The sequence below is a fragment of the Crinia signifera genome, chromosome 7 (genome assembly GCF_055691185.1).
Source record: "Crinia signifera chromosome 7, ASM5569118v1, whole genome shotgun sequence".
NCBI lineage: Eukaryota > Metazoa > Chordata > Amphibia > Anura > Myobatrachidae > Crinia > Crinia signifera.
Genome location: NC_139223.1, coordinates 161,141,115 through 161,154,955, shown reverse-complemented (window position 1 = coordinate 161,154,955; position 13,841 = coordinate 161,141,115). Strand labels below are relative to the sequence as shown.

Genomic DNA, 13,841 nt, shown 5'->3' with positions numbered 1-13,841 from the left:
TGTGGTTGCAGGAGGAAGGGGAAGGAAGTGAGGAGAGTGGTTTTGGTTACAGGAGGAAGGGTAGAGAAGATGATGGTAGTGGTTGTAGTTGCAGGGGGGAGGGTAGGGAAGATGAGGGATGTGGCTGCAGGGAAGATGATGGTAGTGGTTGTAGTTGCAGGTGGTGGGTAGTTAAGATGAAGGGTGTAGTTGTGGGGGGGAGGGAAGATAACAGAAGAGGATGGCATTAAGGGGCATTGAATATGTTGCTGCACTGGGATGTGGTGTCTCCTGCTAATTCATTGCCAAATTCCCTTTCAGAGAAGTCATGTCTACTGCATGTATGACAATGTCTATAATGATGATGTGTGAGATCTTCGGTTACACAAAATGCCAGTCATTTCTGGACCTTACAGAATCCCAAACCAGTAAAATGACTGTGTCAGTGTATTGGGACAGCGAGCGATATTAATGATAATTATCACCATGTTTGGCAGCTGAGGTTTGGAGGGTTCTTGTAGAACCCCCAACATGAATATTGACTCCTCACCGGTGGCAGCTCCAGTCTAAAACTCAAATAGCGGAGCCACACCAAACATCACCTTCTGGGACTTATGGCAGTGGGCGCGGCTCCCACCTCTGGATCCGCCACTGCTCCCCATCAACTCACACTTATTATAAGACTCTTCTGCATCTTACCATTCATCGGGGCCTCATTTCCTATCTCATTCACACATTGCAGCCCATACAATGACATTACTGGAAAACGTCTATGTGATTGTATTTCACCATCATTCAAATCATTTATGAAAACTAAGCAGTGAGTGAGAGAAACATAAAATATCTCTATAGAACTAGAAGTATCTCCTGTAACATCTGGCAACGTGAGTAATTACCCGCTCATCTTCATTCATGTCCAGAGCGTCGGAGACGTTGACTACAACAGCTCCTTATAATAATCTTTTACAGATTCAATAAACAGTCGGGTCTGTGGAGAAGTCATTTGGCATTCTGGTGGTGGTACCGACATCGTAATACCCTGGTCAGGACTATGGAGTGAATTATAGAGCCCACATCCCAAGGAGCTGAAGGCAGGTTAATTTGCCAAAATTATATCTTATAAGGGTCTATTTTATAACAAGCGTCAGGTAAGCGCAATATCCACGCACTTGATATTGCGCTTCCAGGGCCATATTCACATAATAAATAAAATTAACAATTAAAAAAAAATCTTTAAAATATAAAAAAAATAATTATTTAATTTAATTAGTTTTTAGCAAAAAATGCTTTCATTAAGAAAATAAAGCCCTACTGCTTGCGGTTTCCCCAGCTATTGCTATAAGGATTGCGCAAATTACCCTTTTTAAATAGGCTGCCCGGTGCCTCGCCATCCAGTTGGATTCCTAAACATAAGAGGCATAAGTCCTATCTCTAGCAAACTCAGTCATTATCACTGGCTATAACACTTTTCTCTCTATGATAAATACCCCAATAATCTGCTTTTCCTGCTAATCAAACCATCATTTTAGCTCCCAGGGACCCATGATCTGTGCAGCGCCGGCCCAGACTTCCCACGAAACCAGGTCGCAAAGAGAGGGCTTACCGATCAAAGATCCCTGGGAGCAGGTAAGAAAAGTTGGTACTTGTGAGTTATCCGGGCTGCCGATTTTTTCATCGCGCCCGAAATCGGGGGCATCGCGTCGGTCGTGGCCGTTATAAGGAGCCGCGACGCGATGCCCACGATTTCCCATAGACAGTAATGTTAAAAGACGCGATGGACCCGATTTCCGACACGATTTCCCATAGACAGTAATGTTAAAAGACGCGATGGACCCGATTTCCCATAGACAGCAATGTTAAAATAAAATTACAATGTGACATTGGCCAATATGTTTTTAAAAAAAATGTTTAATGGCCCCCCACCACCGTTAATGCCACCCCGCTATTGACGCCAACCCGAAGCGTGGCGAGCGCAGCGAGCCCGCGAGGGGCGGCGGTACGCGTCCTCCGACCTTTTCATGCCCTACTATCCACTAGGGCGTGGAGTGAGAATAGAATAGTGTGGCGAGCGCAGCGAGCCACCGAGCCCGAAGCGTGGCGAGCGCAGCGAGCCCCGCGAGGGGACGCGGACACCTTCACAGGTATCCGCGTGCCCTTGCGGGCTTCACAGGTGTCCGCGTCCCCTCGCGGGGCTCGCTGCGCTCGCCACGCTTCGGGCTCGGTGGCTCGCTGCGCTCGCCACACTATTCTATTCTCACTCCACGCCCTAGTGGATAGTAGGGCATGAAAAGGTCGGAGGACGCATACCGCCACCCCTCGCGGGCTCGCTGCGCTCGCCACGCTTCGGGTTGGCGTCAATAGCGGGGTGGCGTTAACGGTGGTGGGGGGCCATGAAACATTTTTTTTAAAAACATATTGCCCAATTTCACATTGTAATTTTATTTTAACATTGCTGTCTATGGGAAATCGGGTCCATCGCGTCTTTTAACATTACTGTCTATGGGAAATCGTGGGCGTCGCGGCCCCTTATAACGGCCACGACCGACGCGATGCCCCCGATATCGTGTCTTTTAACATTACTGTCTATGGGAAATCGGGGGCATCGCGTCGCGGCCCCTTATAACGGCCACGACCGACGCGATGCCCCCGATTTGGAGCTAAATCGTGGGCATCGCGTCGGTCGGGTGTCCTTAAGTTAACCAAACTTAAGGACAAAATCGGCAGCCCGGATAACTCACAAGTACCGAAAAGTTTTTTTATTTTCTATGAGCAGAAATAGGGGAAATGGAGGAGAGCCTGTAAAGTGCCATTTTAAGATTATAGCAAGGCTCCCCCTGTAAATCTGAAGCAGATCCCATTTTCCATTACAAGTATGAAAAAATGCAAACTAAGGGATATTACGTCATCAGTCTCACCGGTTGCCATGACAATGTTTTTTCTCCGCAATAATCATACCGACACCAGCGTATACTTGGCGATATAGAGAAGTATAACTCAGGACTGTTACTTTAAGCTTAGGACATGATGTGTTACTTAGAACAAGGTCGATAAAATGACCGTTCCAATCACAAGATTGAAAATCTCATTTTATACCAGATGGCCGTTACTGGGCCCCTCCACTGCTTGGGGACAACATGGAAATGGGACGTTTCAGCGTTAACTTGTGAAATGGAATCGTAAGCGGCAACATGAGTATTATCCTTGGAAACCGCTAAACGTGAGTTTTACAAACTCAATTATTTTACACCTTAAAAATATTTATCTATACATCTAGGTTAGGAATAGACATAGAAGAAAGTTTAAAAATGGCATAGACCTGTCACTGACATATAGGACTCAGACAATATGTCTGATTGTTAGATGCAGCGGTGATGAAGCAGTATGCATTAAACGTACTCTCTCCCTATATATATATATATATATATATATATATATATATATATATATATATACACACATATACACACACACATACATTCACACACGCATATATTATATTACCCTTAGAACATACACACATATATACGCTTCTCTCTTCCCCAAATAAAGAACACGGTTATGCGGGACTTACATATATACATGCATGTGGGAAGAATGACGTGATAACACAAATGTGCATATGAACTTGGCACTTTAGTGAGTAATTTGAGTATGTAGCTATATATCTATTTTCATACAATATGTACAAAATTTCCATGAAATTAAAAATGGAACTTAATCATATTTAGAATTCTTAAATACATATTCATTTACAGTATATACTTTAATAAATGTGTACGTTTTTTTTTTTTTTTTTTGGTTTCAAGCATACAAACCTTAGGTCACACCTGTGTTGTGCCAAAATTTTCTGCATGTACATGCTTATCTTCCCTGCTAATGTATGCAAGCCCAGCGTGCCTACCGTACATGCTAGAAAAGTGTGGTGGGGCTAAATTATATATATATATATATATATATATATATATATATATATATATATATATATATATATAGTATGTGCTGCAACTATGTGCATATACATATATATATATAATATATAACACATACGTGTACAGCACATACATGTATGAATATATGCATGTACGTATATTATTTGAATGCATTATTTTTTCACATAAAGCTTTTGTTGTCAGAAAATCTTTCCATCATTTGAAGTCCTCTATTTTCATATGTACATGTCCGTTATATGTTGTTGTACGTTGTATGACTTCACGTCCGCTCTGCCAGTGCAGAGAAATCATGGCTTGGGTTCAGCAAACGTTTAGTTCCAGGTTAGTAAAGTCATTGCATAGAGACAGGACTCCCATATACGTCTTCCTGTCTCCATCTTCCTTTTTTTTTTTTGGAGGGGGGTTGGTGGTGTTTAAAGTAGTGTCGTGGGTGGGCTTTGTGTCCGTGTAGCAAAGCGCCATGCAGCGTTGCTGTTTTTTGTTGTTTTTTTTTAAAAAGAAAAATATATATTTTTTTTTATCATGCCTTGGAATTTTTTTCCCCACGGCTGTTCATTGAGGAAAGTAAGTCATGCTTAAGTCGGGTGATTCTTACTGAGCGCTAACCAGCGAAAAGTAAGATGTTTTCCCATCTTACACCCGAAATTTTTGGAAAAACTATTGCACTTATGTTTTTTATATGCTGTAACGGGACATGTCGAAGGAGTGCGGCCATCATGGAAAACCTTCTTATGTTGTTGAAAATAATGAGGCCGGTGAGAAGTCCATGAAAAGGCCTGGCAGATATGGATGACACGGGATGTCCCATGGGAATGGTCTTGTAGTCATGGACCACATAGTGCACGGTAAAATGGAGTCCGCCAGAGTACCCTCATATTCCAGACTGCGAGGGGTCGTATCTTCTCTTTTTGACATTCCTTCCAGAGCACATCAGAGTAGTGCGGGATACAGGGAGAAAAACAGAGCACTCATTAGTTATATATACTGTATATATAAGAAAGAAATCTATGAAGCGATGGCTGAGTCTATGGCAGACAATGCTGGTTACCATGAGGCAAAGCTGCAACAGAGGTCTCCGAACCAAAAGTTTAGGTTCATTGTTAGAACGTTACCATCTAAGTATTAACGTTGTCATCATCCAGACAAATATCGCAGGTTCAGTGGGGTATTTAACCATGAAGAGATAACGTGGAGATTAAGTATCAACCAATCAGCGCCAAGCTGCCATGTTGGAAGTGCTTGAATAATGCCAGCTGCAAGTTGATTGGTTAGTGTTTTTCCTATCCACGTTATCTCTACCCACACTTGATAAATACCCCCCCCCCCCATCCCCTTCAAGTCTCGCCCTTTATGTGGTACAGCCCAAGGAAAAATCGTCCTTTTTGAATGTTTTTGAAAAGACAGCTCTGCTGATTGGTGAGCATCGCTATACCATAGGGACCCAGCCGTCGCTTACATAAATAGTTCTGCCCATCGCTACGGAGACAGCGCCCATAAAGGAGAATGGACCCGTTAAGTGGTTAGTACTGCAAATCGCTCTTCGTTAAGAGGGTTACGTAACACAAGGTGCGGGTGTCCATTCTCCTTACAAAGCACAAGGGGGTGCTAAGGTGCAGCAGGGCTTTACAAGGCAACAACGAACATTGGGTGCAACCTCCCCATGATCTGGCTATATGTGGGGCATCAAGCAGAAGGGCTCATGCACTCAGTCTGGTAAGTACTTGGCATAGCACCACTACTGGCACCAGGCTGGCATGCACAAACACACAACAATGTCCCGAAGAACGCATAGGCAGTCACGGCGCTCGTGAAACACTTGTGAAAAGTTAAAGCACGAAAAACAAAAAAAAGTTTTTGTAATATATAAGTCACAAAATAAAAACAGGCAGCTGCAGATGTTGTATGTGAGCGGGAAGGTGGCGACTGTATACGTTCTAGTAGCCACATAAACCCCCAGATCCACACAATACTCAGCTACCCACAGACTGCCCCGGCTTATCATTACGTACCACCGGACACCCCATAACAGCAATGCCTAGACTGGGAAAAACTCCGGTCTCATCACTTTAAGACTGAGCTTGTTACATGGGAATTAACCCTTTGAGTACCAACAGGGCCGTGGTCGCAGAATACAAAACCTTTTAGTTATTGCCGGCAAATGATCTGAAGTCAATTAATTGAAGTTTTGTTAAACATTGCGCTAAATAAGAAATGTCACTGTGAACGACGCTGGCATTTTAGCGGATATTTTGCACACCTCTCTCAGCAACGCTGGCACCCAAAGGGCTAAAGGTGAAAATGTCAAAGACTCATTTGCATATGTAAACATTTGGATGAAAGCTCCACAGTAGAACTGAACCCTTCAGCAATAGACGTGGACAAGGGAAGAATCGTTTCACTTAGCGGAAGGGCTGGAGACAGGCTAATAAGCCACTTATGAGAAACACATCTATGTATCAAGGGCTAGGTATCACTGAACACAGTAATTACCTAATAATAACGCCTTCATTAAGTCAAGTGCTCACACGCAGCTGACGCTCACTACAACGCTAACCCTCTGCCTTGATGTCAAGGGCCATCGTTACATAGGTGCTTAGAACCCAGGTGTTCATCTATACGTTGCAGAAGCCTGATTCTTCATGGCAGATCCTATCACTTCCCCGACCTCATGGCCTGGGACCTTCCCCAGGAAGTCTCTCATTCTAGGGCAGTAAGGGACCCACCTCTACATACAGTAATTAGCAGTGACTGGCAGAAGTAATAGAGGTACTGATGAGGCACTGCACATGCCCCCCATCCCATATACACACTGTATATGTAGTGTCAGGAGCTGCACTGCCAATATAAAACCTGAAGAGGGCGACAAAGGAGGCTACTAAGGAGTACAGGAGTACAGTGACTGGCTGGGGGATAGAGGTTCCGGTCAGAACAATAGTGTGTACGCCCATTGTTACTGACAATGTGCTCTCCCGTGCATCATCAGCGATGTCCTCCGTCGTCTGTACATACAGGCAACACAGGTCATCACTGACAAGAGCCCCCGGGGATTGGCATTCGTGTATGCTCTTGCCGATGCCAGCACCCTGCCAGGCCCCCAGAATAACTGAGGAATCTTATGTCACATATCAGGAATAACCTTGCTTCTACTACATACTTCACGTATGTAGTAGAAGCAGGGTAGAAATTTGTAGAATTACGAGGATGAGGCAGCCGTTTTGAAGACTTAGAATTATGAGGCAGCCATTTTGAAGAATAAGGAGGATGAGGCAGCCATTTTGAAGAATTTCATATAAGAGGAAACCATTTTGTACAATACAAAATGAAAAGACAGATGGAGCGCCTCACATTCAGCTCAGGGAATCGCCAAATCCCCTGAGCTGGCGCAGGCCGGCGGAGAGGCTCTCCATCTGACGGGGATGCGTGAGTGTCTCGCAGTCACTCAGAGACAGGGAGCTATATCCCTGCTCGTCACGACTTCAGGGAGAGGGACAGGGTTGGGTGGGTGCGGGCAGCTACAGGGGAGCACTGGGGAGGAGATGGAGGGCTCCGTCAGAACGGGGAGAGCAAGCATCTTGTGCGCACACTCCTCCTTCTGGCGGTTGGTGCAGGCTGGCGGATGGGAGCTGCTCCATCTGTATAGCCTATTAGTCACTAGACACTGGTGATATCCTTGGGGCACTACATGACCAATATTCCTACGGCAATGGACAGGCTGCACTCCGATGATTACAGGTTACCTCCAGGCGGCACTGGATGCCCTTCAGAAGAAATGCTGCTCTCAGATACTGTAGGTGGATTGATGTATAAAGGATAAAACCACTAAAATGGGAATAATTTAGGAAATAATCTAATATATGGCTAATGAGCAGTACATTGGTCCACGTCTTGTCCGTACCCCTCATACCTCCCAACTTTCCCTAATCCTGGCTCAGTAATTCATGTGCGCTTGTGATGGGCGGACACTGTGGTCTGTGGATGGGACAATGCCCTGAAAGTGGGACTGTCCCGCTGAAATATAGACTTTGTGATGGATTTAACTGTAACATTCAGCTGGCCCCCAGGGGCCTTTACATGATTTCTAGAGAGGAGTTTCTCACGGTATCGCCAGGGTGGGTATGGATAACATTGTATCCAGCGCTACGCTGTACTCAATCCCCGTCCCATTACCACCAATCGCAAGCGATAGGGCCTTAATTGGGTACCTGAGATATGGGACGGTAAGTTGTAGGCCTCTCCCCCCTCCAACCCTGAGGGGAAATAAAAGAAGCGACTTCCTTCCCCTAATAAATAAGATTATAGTCCGCCAACCTGCTCTGACATTAGATTTAAAATATTTCACCTCCTTCTCCCTACGTTCCTAATAGGCCGTAAACCATCCCGAATTACAGTCCCCAAACCCTCCGTGACGTAATAAAACCTGTCAGAACGGCACTATTACATTCAATGGCCGCCACCATCACCCCAGCAACAAACCACTAGCTACCGCCGACCAAAATGGGAGCTAGCGAGGGAACTTATGATGCTGGGTCAGGGCCTTATTCTGGTTCACACGCAGCACTGCATATGATGTTAAGCCCGTCATTCTAAGGTGTCTTAGCTTTGCGTGTGTCCTGTGCGAGGACAGGGCAGGCGGCTGACAACTGGAGATGTCATCTGCCCGCCCCGGCATCCGAGTCATCGGGGCATTACCATGAGAATGCCCAGTGATTTAATGGGAACGCCCATGAAACGCTGGTTCGTTCCTATGGGCGCGTACCCCAGCCCGCCACCCCATGCCCCCGCAACTGTTTTGTGCTAGTGCCCAGCGTACTCTCTATTCGCCATGGCCACTCGCACACATCGGACCCAGAATAAACGCCATACTGTGATCCTGCTCAGTTCTCGACTTCATAATTCACAGTTGGGTTTTAGGCAACTGGAACCCCCCTCTAAGTGCACATTGTCTTTGAATTATCTGTATAGGCCTAAGCCTCCGGCACTGGTGGCTCTGCCAATGTATGCTTGGTACCATCACGCTATATACCGTATATACTGTGGCAGATCTGCTCTCATTTAGGTGGAAGGATCAGTTTATATGATAACATCTGTCAGTATTTTTCTAAATTCAAAGTTAATGGGAAGTTGTATGTGGTATCAAGCTCTTTTCTGCCAAAATATAATGACCCATTATCTTTATCCCGGCTTTATTCAGAGCGCAATATAACCCATTAAATTAGGTAGAAAAAATCCAGGTCCTATTACCCTGTTATATGCAGCTACACTAACGAGCTGAGATTATCAACCAGTTTATCAATGTAAAAGTATCAGTGTACACAGTTATCCCCATCAACGGCGTGCAGCAATGTACCCTGATGTCACAGCTACAGGACGTGAGCCATATACAGGGATCACAGGACACATTAGTAGATTGTTATCGCTTGCACACATTATAATGACAATATCCAGATTTCCTCATACGTGTAAGAATAAATCCAGATTCCTCGCATCAGTCATTATTGGTCTATGTAGATGATCTTCCAAACAGCCAATGGCATGATGTACGGTAACCACTTGCACCGCCATGGCGCCCACCCGGACCACTTCTGATGTAAGAGGTCTGCAGTTACCATTTGGAAGAGTCATTCACAGTCGCCATGTGGTGCAATGGAAAGTGAAAGACTTATTGTCATGTTATTCAGATACTGTAACTCAGCAATTGGTGAGAGTAAAGTGTGTTACACAGTGCTAGATCTCTAGTGGTCGGCTGCAGGAAGGGATGGTTAGGGTTAGGCTGCAGGAAGGGAGGGGTAGATTTAGGCTACGGGAGGGGAGGGTTAGGCTGCAGGAGGGGAGGTTAGGGTTAGGCTGCGGGAGGGGAGATTAGGGTTAGGCTGCGGGGGGGGGAGGTTACGGTTAGGCTGCGGGAGGGGAGGGTTAGGCTGCAGGAGGGGAGGGGTAGAGTTAGGGTACGGGAGGGGAGGGGTAGAGTTAGGCTACGGGAGGGTTAGGCTGCAGGAGGGGAGGTTAGGGTTAGGCTGCAGGAGGGGAGGTTAGGGTGCAGGAGGGGAGGTTAGGGTTAGGCTGCAGGAGGGGAGGGTTAGGGTTAGGCTGCGGGAGGGGAGGTTAGGGTTAGGCTGCAGGAGGGGAGGTTAGGGTTAGGCTGCAGGAGGGGAGGGGTAGAGTTAGGCTACGGGAGGGGAGGGTTAGGCTGCAGGAGGGGAGGTTAGGGTGCAGGAGGGGAGGTTAGGGTTAGGCTGCAGGAGGTGAGGTTAGGGTTAGGCTGCAGGAGGGGAGATTAGGGTTAGGCTGCGAGAGGGGAGGGTTAGGCTGCAGGTGGGGAGCATTAGGTTTATGCTGCGGGAGGGGACCGTTAGGGTTAGGCTGCGGGAGAGTTAGTGCTAGGCTGCCGGAGGTGAGGGTAAGGCTGTGGGAGCAGATGGTTAGGGCTAGGCTGCAGGAGGGTTAGGCCGCGGGAGAGTTTGGGTTAGGCCGCAGGAGAGGGGCCATGTTAAAATATAGGCTACTGAGCAGATGCCCAGGGCCCCATGATTCTGGGAGCCTTCAGGACTTCTGTGGAGGTAGGTAATGGTTGTAACACCCAGTCAGAGCGGCTAGCGGCATTCTCTGCCTGTCTTCCGGCCTGCAGCCAAACAGCGAATGGCTGTCAGCATGCTGACCGAGAGCAGCATTCACCAGCTTCCTCCCAGTCTGCAGCTGGTGGTTCAGGACTGTAGGAGAAGCATGCAATTATTTTATTATTATTTTATATCTGTGACTGGAGTGTAGGGGTCCCAGTGCATGGAGTGAATGAAGTGTTGGGGTCCCAGTGCATGGAGTGAATGGAGTGTTGGGGTCCCAGTGCATGGAGTGAATGAAGTGTTGGGGTCCCAGTGCATGGAGTGAATGAAGTGTTGGGGTCCCAGTGCATGGAGTGACTGGAGTATTGGGGTCCCAGTGCATGGAGTGAATGGAGTGTTGGGGTCCCAGTGCATGGAGTGAATGGAGTGTTGGGGTCCCAGTGCATGGAGTGAATGGAGTGATGGGGTCCCAGTGCATGGAGTAAATGGAGTGATTGGGTCCCAGTGCATGGAGTGAATGGAGTGTTGGGGTCCCAGTGCATGGAGTGATGGGGTCCTAGTGCATGGAGTGTAGGGGTCCCAGTGCATGGAATGAATGGAGTGTAGGGGTCCCAGTGCATGGAGTGACTGGAGTGTAGGGGTCCCAGTGCATGGAGTGACTGGAGTGTAGGGGTCCCAGTGCATGGAGTAAATGGAGTGATTGGGTCCCAGTGCATGGAGTGAATGGAGTGTTGGGGGCCCAGTGCATGGAGTGATGGGGTCCCAGTGCATGGAGTGTAGGGGTCCCAGTGCATGGAATGAATGGAGTGTAGGGGTCCCAGTGCATGGAGTGACTGGAGTGTAGGGGTCCCAGTGCATGAAGTGACTGGAGTGTAGGGGTCCCAGAGCATGGAGTGACTGGAGTGATGGGGTCCCAGTGCATGAAGTGACTGGAGTGATGGGGTCCCAGTGCATGGAGTGACTGGAGTGATGGGGTCCCAGTGCATGAAGTGACTGGAGTGTAGGGGTCCCAGTGCATGGAGTGACTGGAGTGATGGGGTCCCAGTGCATGAAGTGACTGGAGTGATGGGGTCCCAGTGCATGGAGTGACTGGAGTGATGGGGTCCCAGTGCATTGCTTTGCTCGGGACCTACAGTGCTGTTAAGATGGTTCTGGTCAGAAAACCTCATGTACAATGCAGTAGTAAATAACTCCTGGGTCATACAGGATATAACACACCCCTGGCAGTAGTAGTATTTATAGAGCTTATTACTTTATTAGCACCCTGAAATAAAATCAGAAGGCTATTGCAGGCCCCACAATCATAGACCACGCCATTGCAGTCCACGCTATCACAGAACACGCCATCGCAGTCCACGCTATCATAGACCACGCCATCGCAGGCCACGCTATCACAGACCATGCCATCGCAGTCCACGCCACCACAGACCACGCCATCGCAGTCCATGCTATCACAGACCACGCCATTACAGTCCACGCTACACAGACCATGCCAACGCAGTCCATGCTATCACAGACCACGCCATCGCAGGCCACGCTATCACAGACCATGCCATCGCAGGCCACGCTATCACAGACCATGACAACGCAGTCCACGTCACTGGAAGTATATTTCATTATGCCCCACCTCTTACATAACAACATGCACTTCAAGCTGTGTGCCAGGCCAGGCCAATGTGACTGAGGTTCTGCTACAGATTACATTTATAACAGGGTTGATTTTTACCCAAAATAAAGTAAAAAACAAACAAACACACTTTGGGTGCAAAGATCAGATCCAACTAAATCAAGATTTCCTGCTTGAGTAACAATGTATTATGTAATGGCATCTGGGCGAGATGTATTATAGATAAAGTAGGGTGTCTCTCATAGAAACCAATTAGTTTCTGTCATTTATCTAGCACAGTCTGCAAGATGACAGGACCGGATTGGATGCTATGAGCAAGTTTCACTGGAGCGACCAATGGTGGCGTCTTTGGTAGACAATCAAAGTGGGTGTGTCAGTCCTTGCATACATACGTGGGGTGCACTAGGGGAAAGGCGACACTGGCATATATTTGGAACTATAGCAAAAGACCCTAAAGCAGTCGTTATCAGGTGCAAATAACTAGGGACATAACTACGCTGTCCCTGGCATAATAAATGAAGAGCGCACCCCAGGGGGGTGGGCAGGTACCACGGCGGTGCATGCGACCAGTGAAAGATGTTATGTAAATGTACCTATTAAAAAGGTAAAGGAAACCTCGACTGTACGCTTGCGAGCAGGACCCCCGAGCTCTATGGTACTTTTGTCAACTTATATTGATATTGCCCCTGATGAAGTCCTAATTGCATGAAACGCGTAGGGTTATATATATGTCGATGGGCTCTGGCACTCGCTACACAAGTGTACTTCTCCTGTTGCCATCCGCAATTTCAAAACCAGCAGGTCCCACACAGAGCAAGGTCCGGCGGCACTCAGAATACAGTAGGACAAAAAGACAGCCAAAGGCAGTACATTACCTTTCCATTCCCTGTAACACACAGAGGTTCTCTGTAGAGAGAGGCTTATAATTTGCTGCTATTGATCTCAGATTAACAGATAATCATCCTGTATATTGGATCAGGAATTTTCCTAATTTTTCCTAAATGAAATGAAAGGGATTATCCTGAGGATTCTGAGAATTATTCCTTGCTGAAAGATTGTTAAAAAATGGGTACTTGTGTATTATCACGGCGCCCATCGCATCGCATGCCACTAAATAAGGTATGCGATGTGATTTTCGCGTGAAAAAGGCAAAATGTACAATTAAATATCGCATCACATGCCAGCAAATGGCATGCGATGCGATCACATGCGATTTTGAATTGTACAAGCACCCTGATGGGTGCATACAATGTTAAATGCCCCAAGAATGTTAAATGCCCCCTCATTGTCAACGCGACCCCCACTATGAATGGCAACCCGAAGCGTGGCGAGCGGCGGCGGTACGCGTCCTCTGACCTTTTCATACCCACACTATCCACGTCGGTGTGGAGTTGAATTTAGATCCCGAAGTATAGCGAGCGCAACGAGCCCCGCGAGGGGACGCGGAATACATGTAAAGTCATCCGTGTCCGCTCGCCACGCTTCTAAAATCAACTCCACGCCGACGTGGATAGTGGGGGTATGAAAAGGTCAGAGGACGTGTACCGCCGCCCCTCACGGGCTCGCTGCGCTAGCCACCCTTCTGGTTGGCGTTGAAAGTGGGGGTCGCGTTGACAATGGGGGTGCATTTAACATTGAAAGCACCCATCAGGGGGCTTGTACAATTAAAAATCGTTTTGCCTTGCATGCGGTTATATCGCATGCGATGTGATGCATGCGATGTACAGT

General features: G+C 47.2%; 1 protein-coding gene across 4 annotated transcripts in view; it reads right to left on the bottom strand.

Annotated features, from left to right (window-relative positions):
* Positions 1-2,623: 2,623 nt before the first annotated feature.
* Positions 2,624-13,841, bottom strand: part of ADAM23 (ADAM metallopeptidase domain 23) — a 211,749-nt gene continuing 200,531 nt past the window's right edge. For 2 of the 4 annotated variants that reach the window (XM_083154137.1, XM_083154135.1), the window contains exon 26: positions 4,658-4,846. In XM_083154137.1, the coding sequence (XP_083010263.1) occupies positions 4,801-4,846 (46 nt within the window). In that variant the 3' untranslated portion in view covers positions 4,658-4,800. Of the gene's footprint in view, positions 4,847-13,841 lie in introns of all 4 variants that reach the window. The other 2 variants (XM_083154134.1, XR_014450838.1) reach the window with 2 other exon arrangements.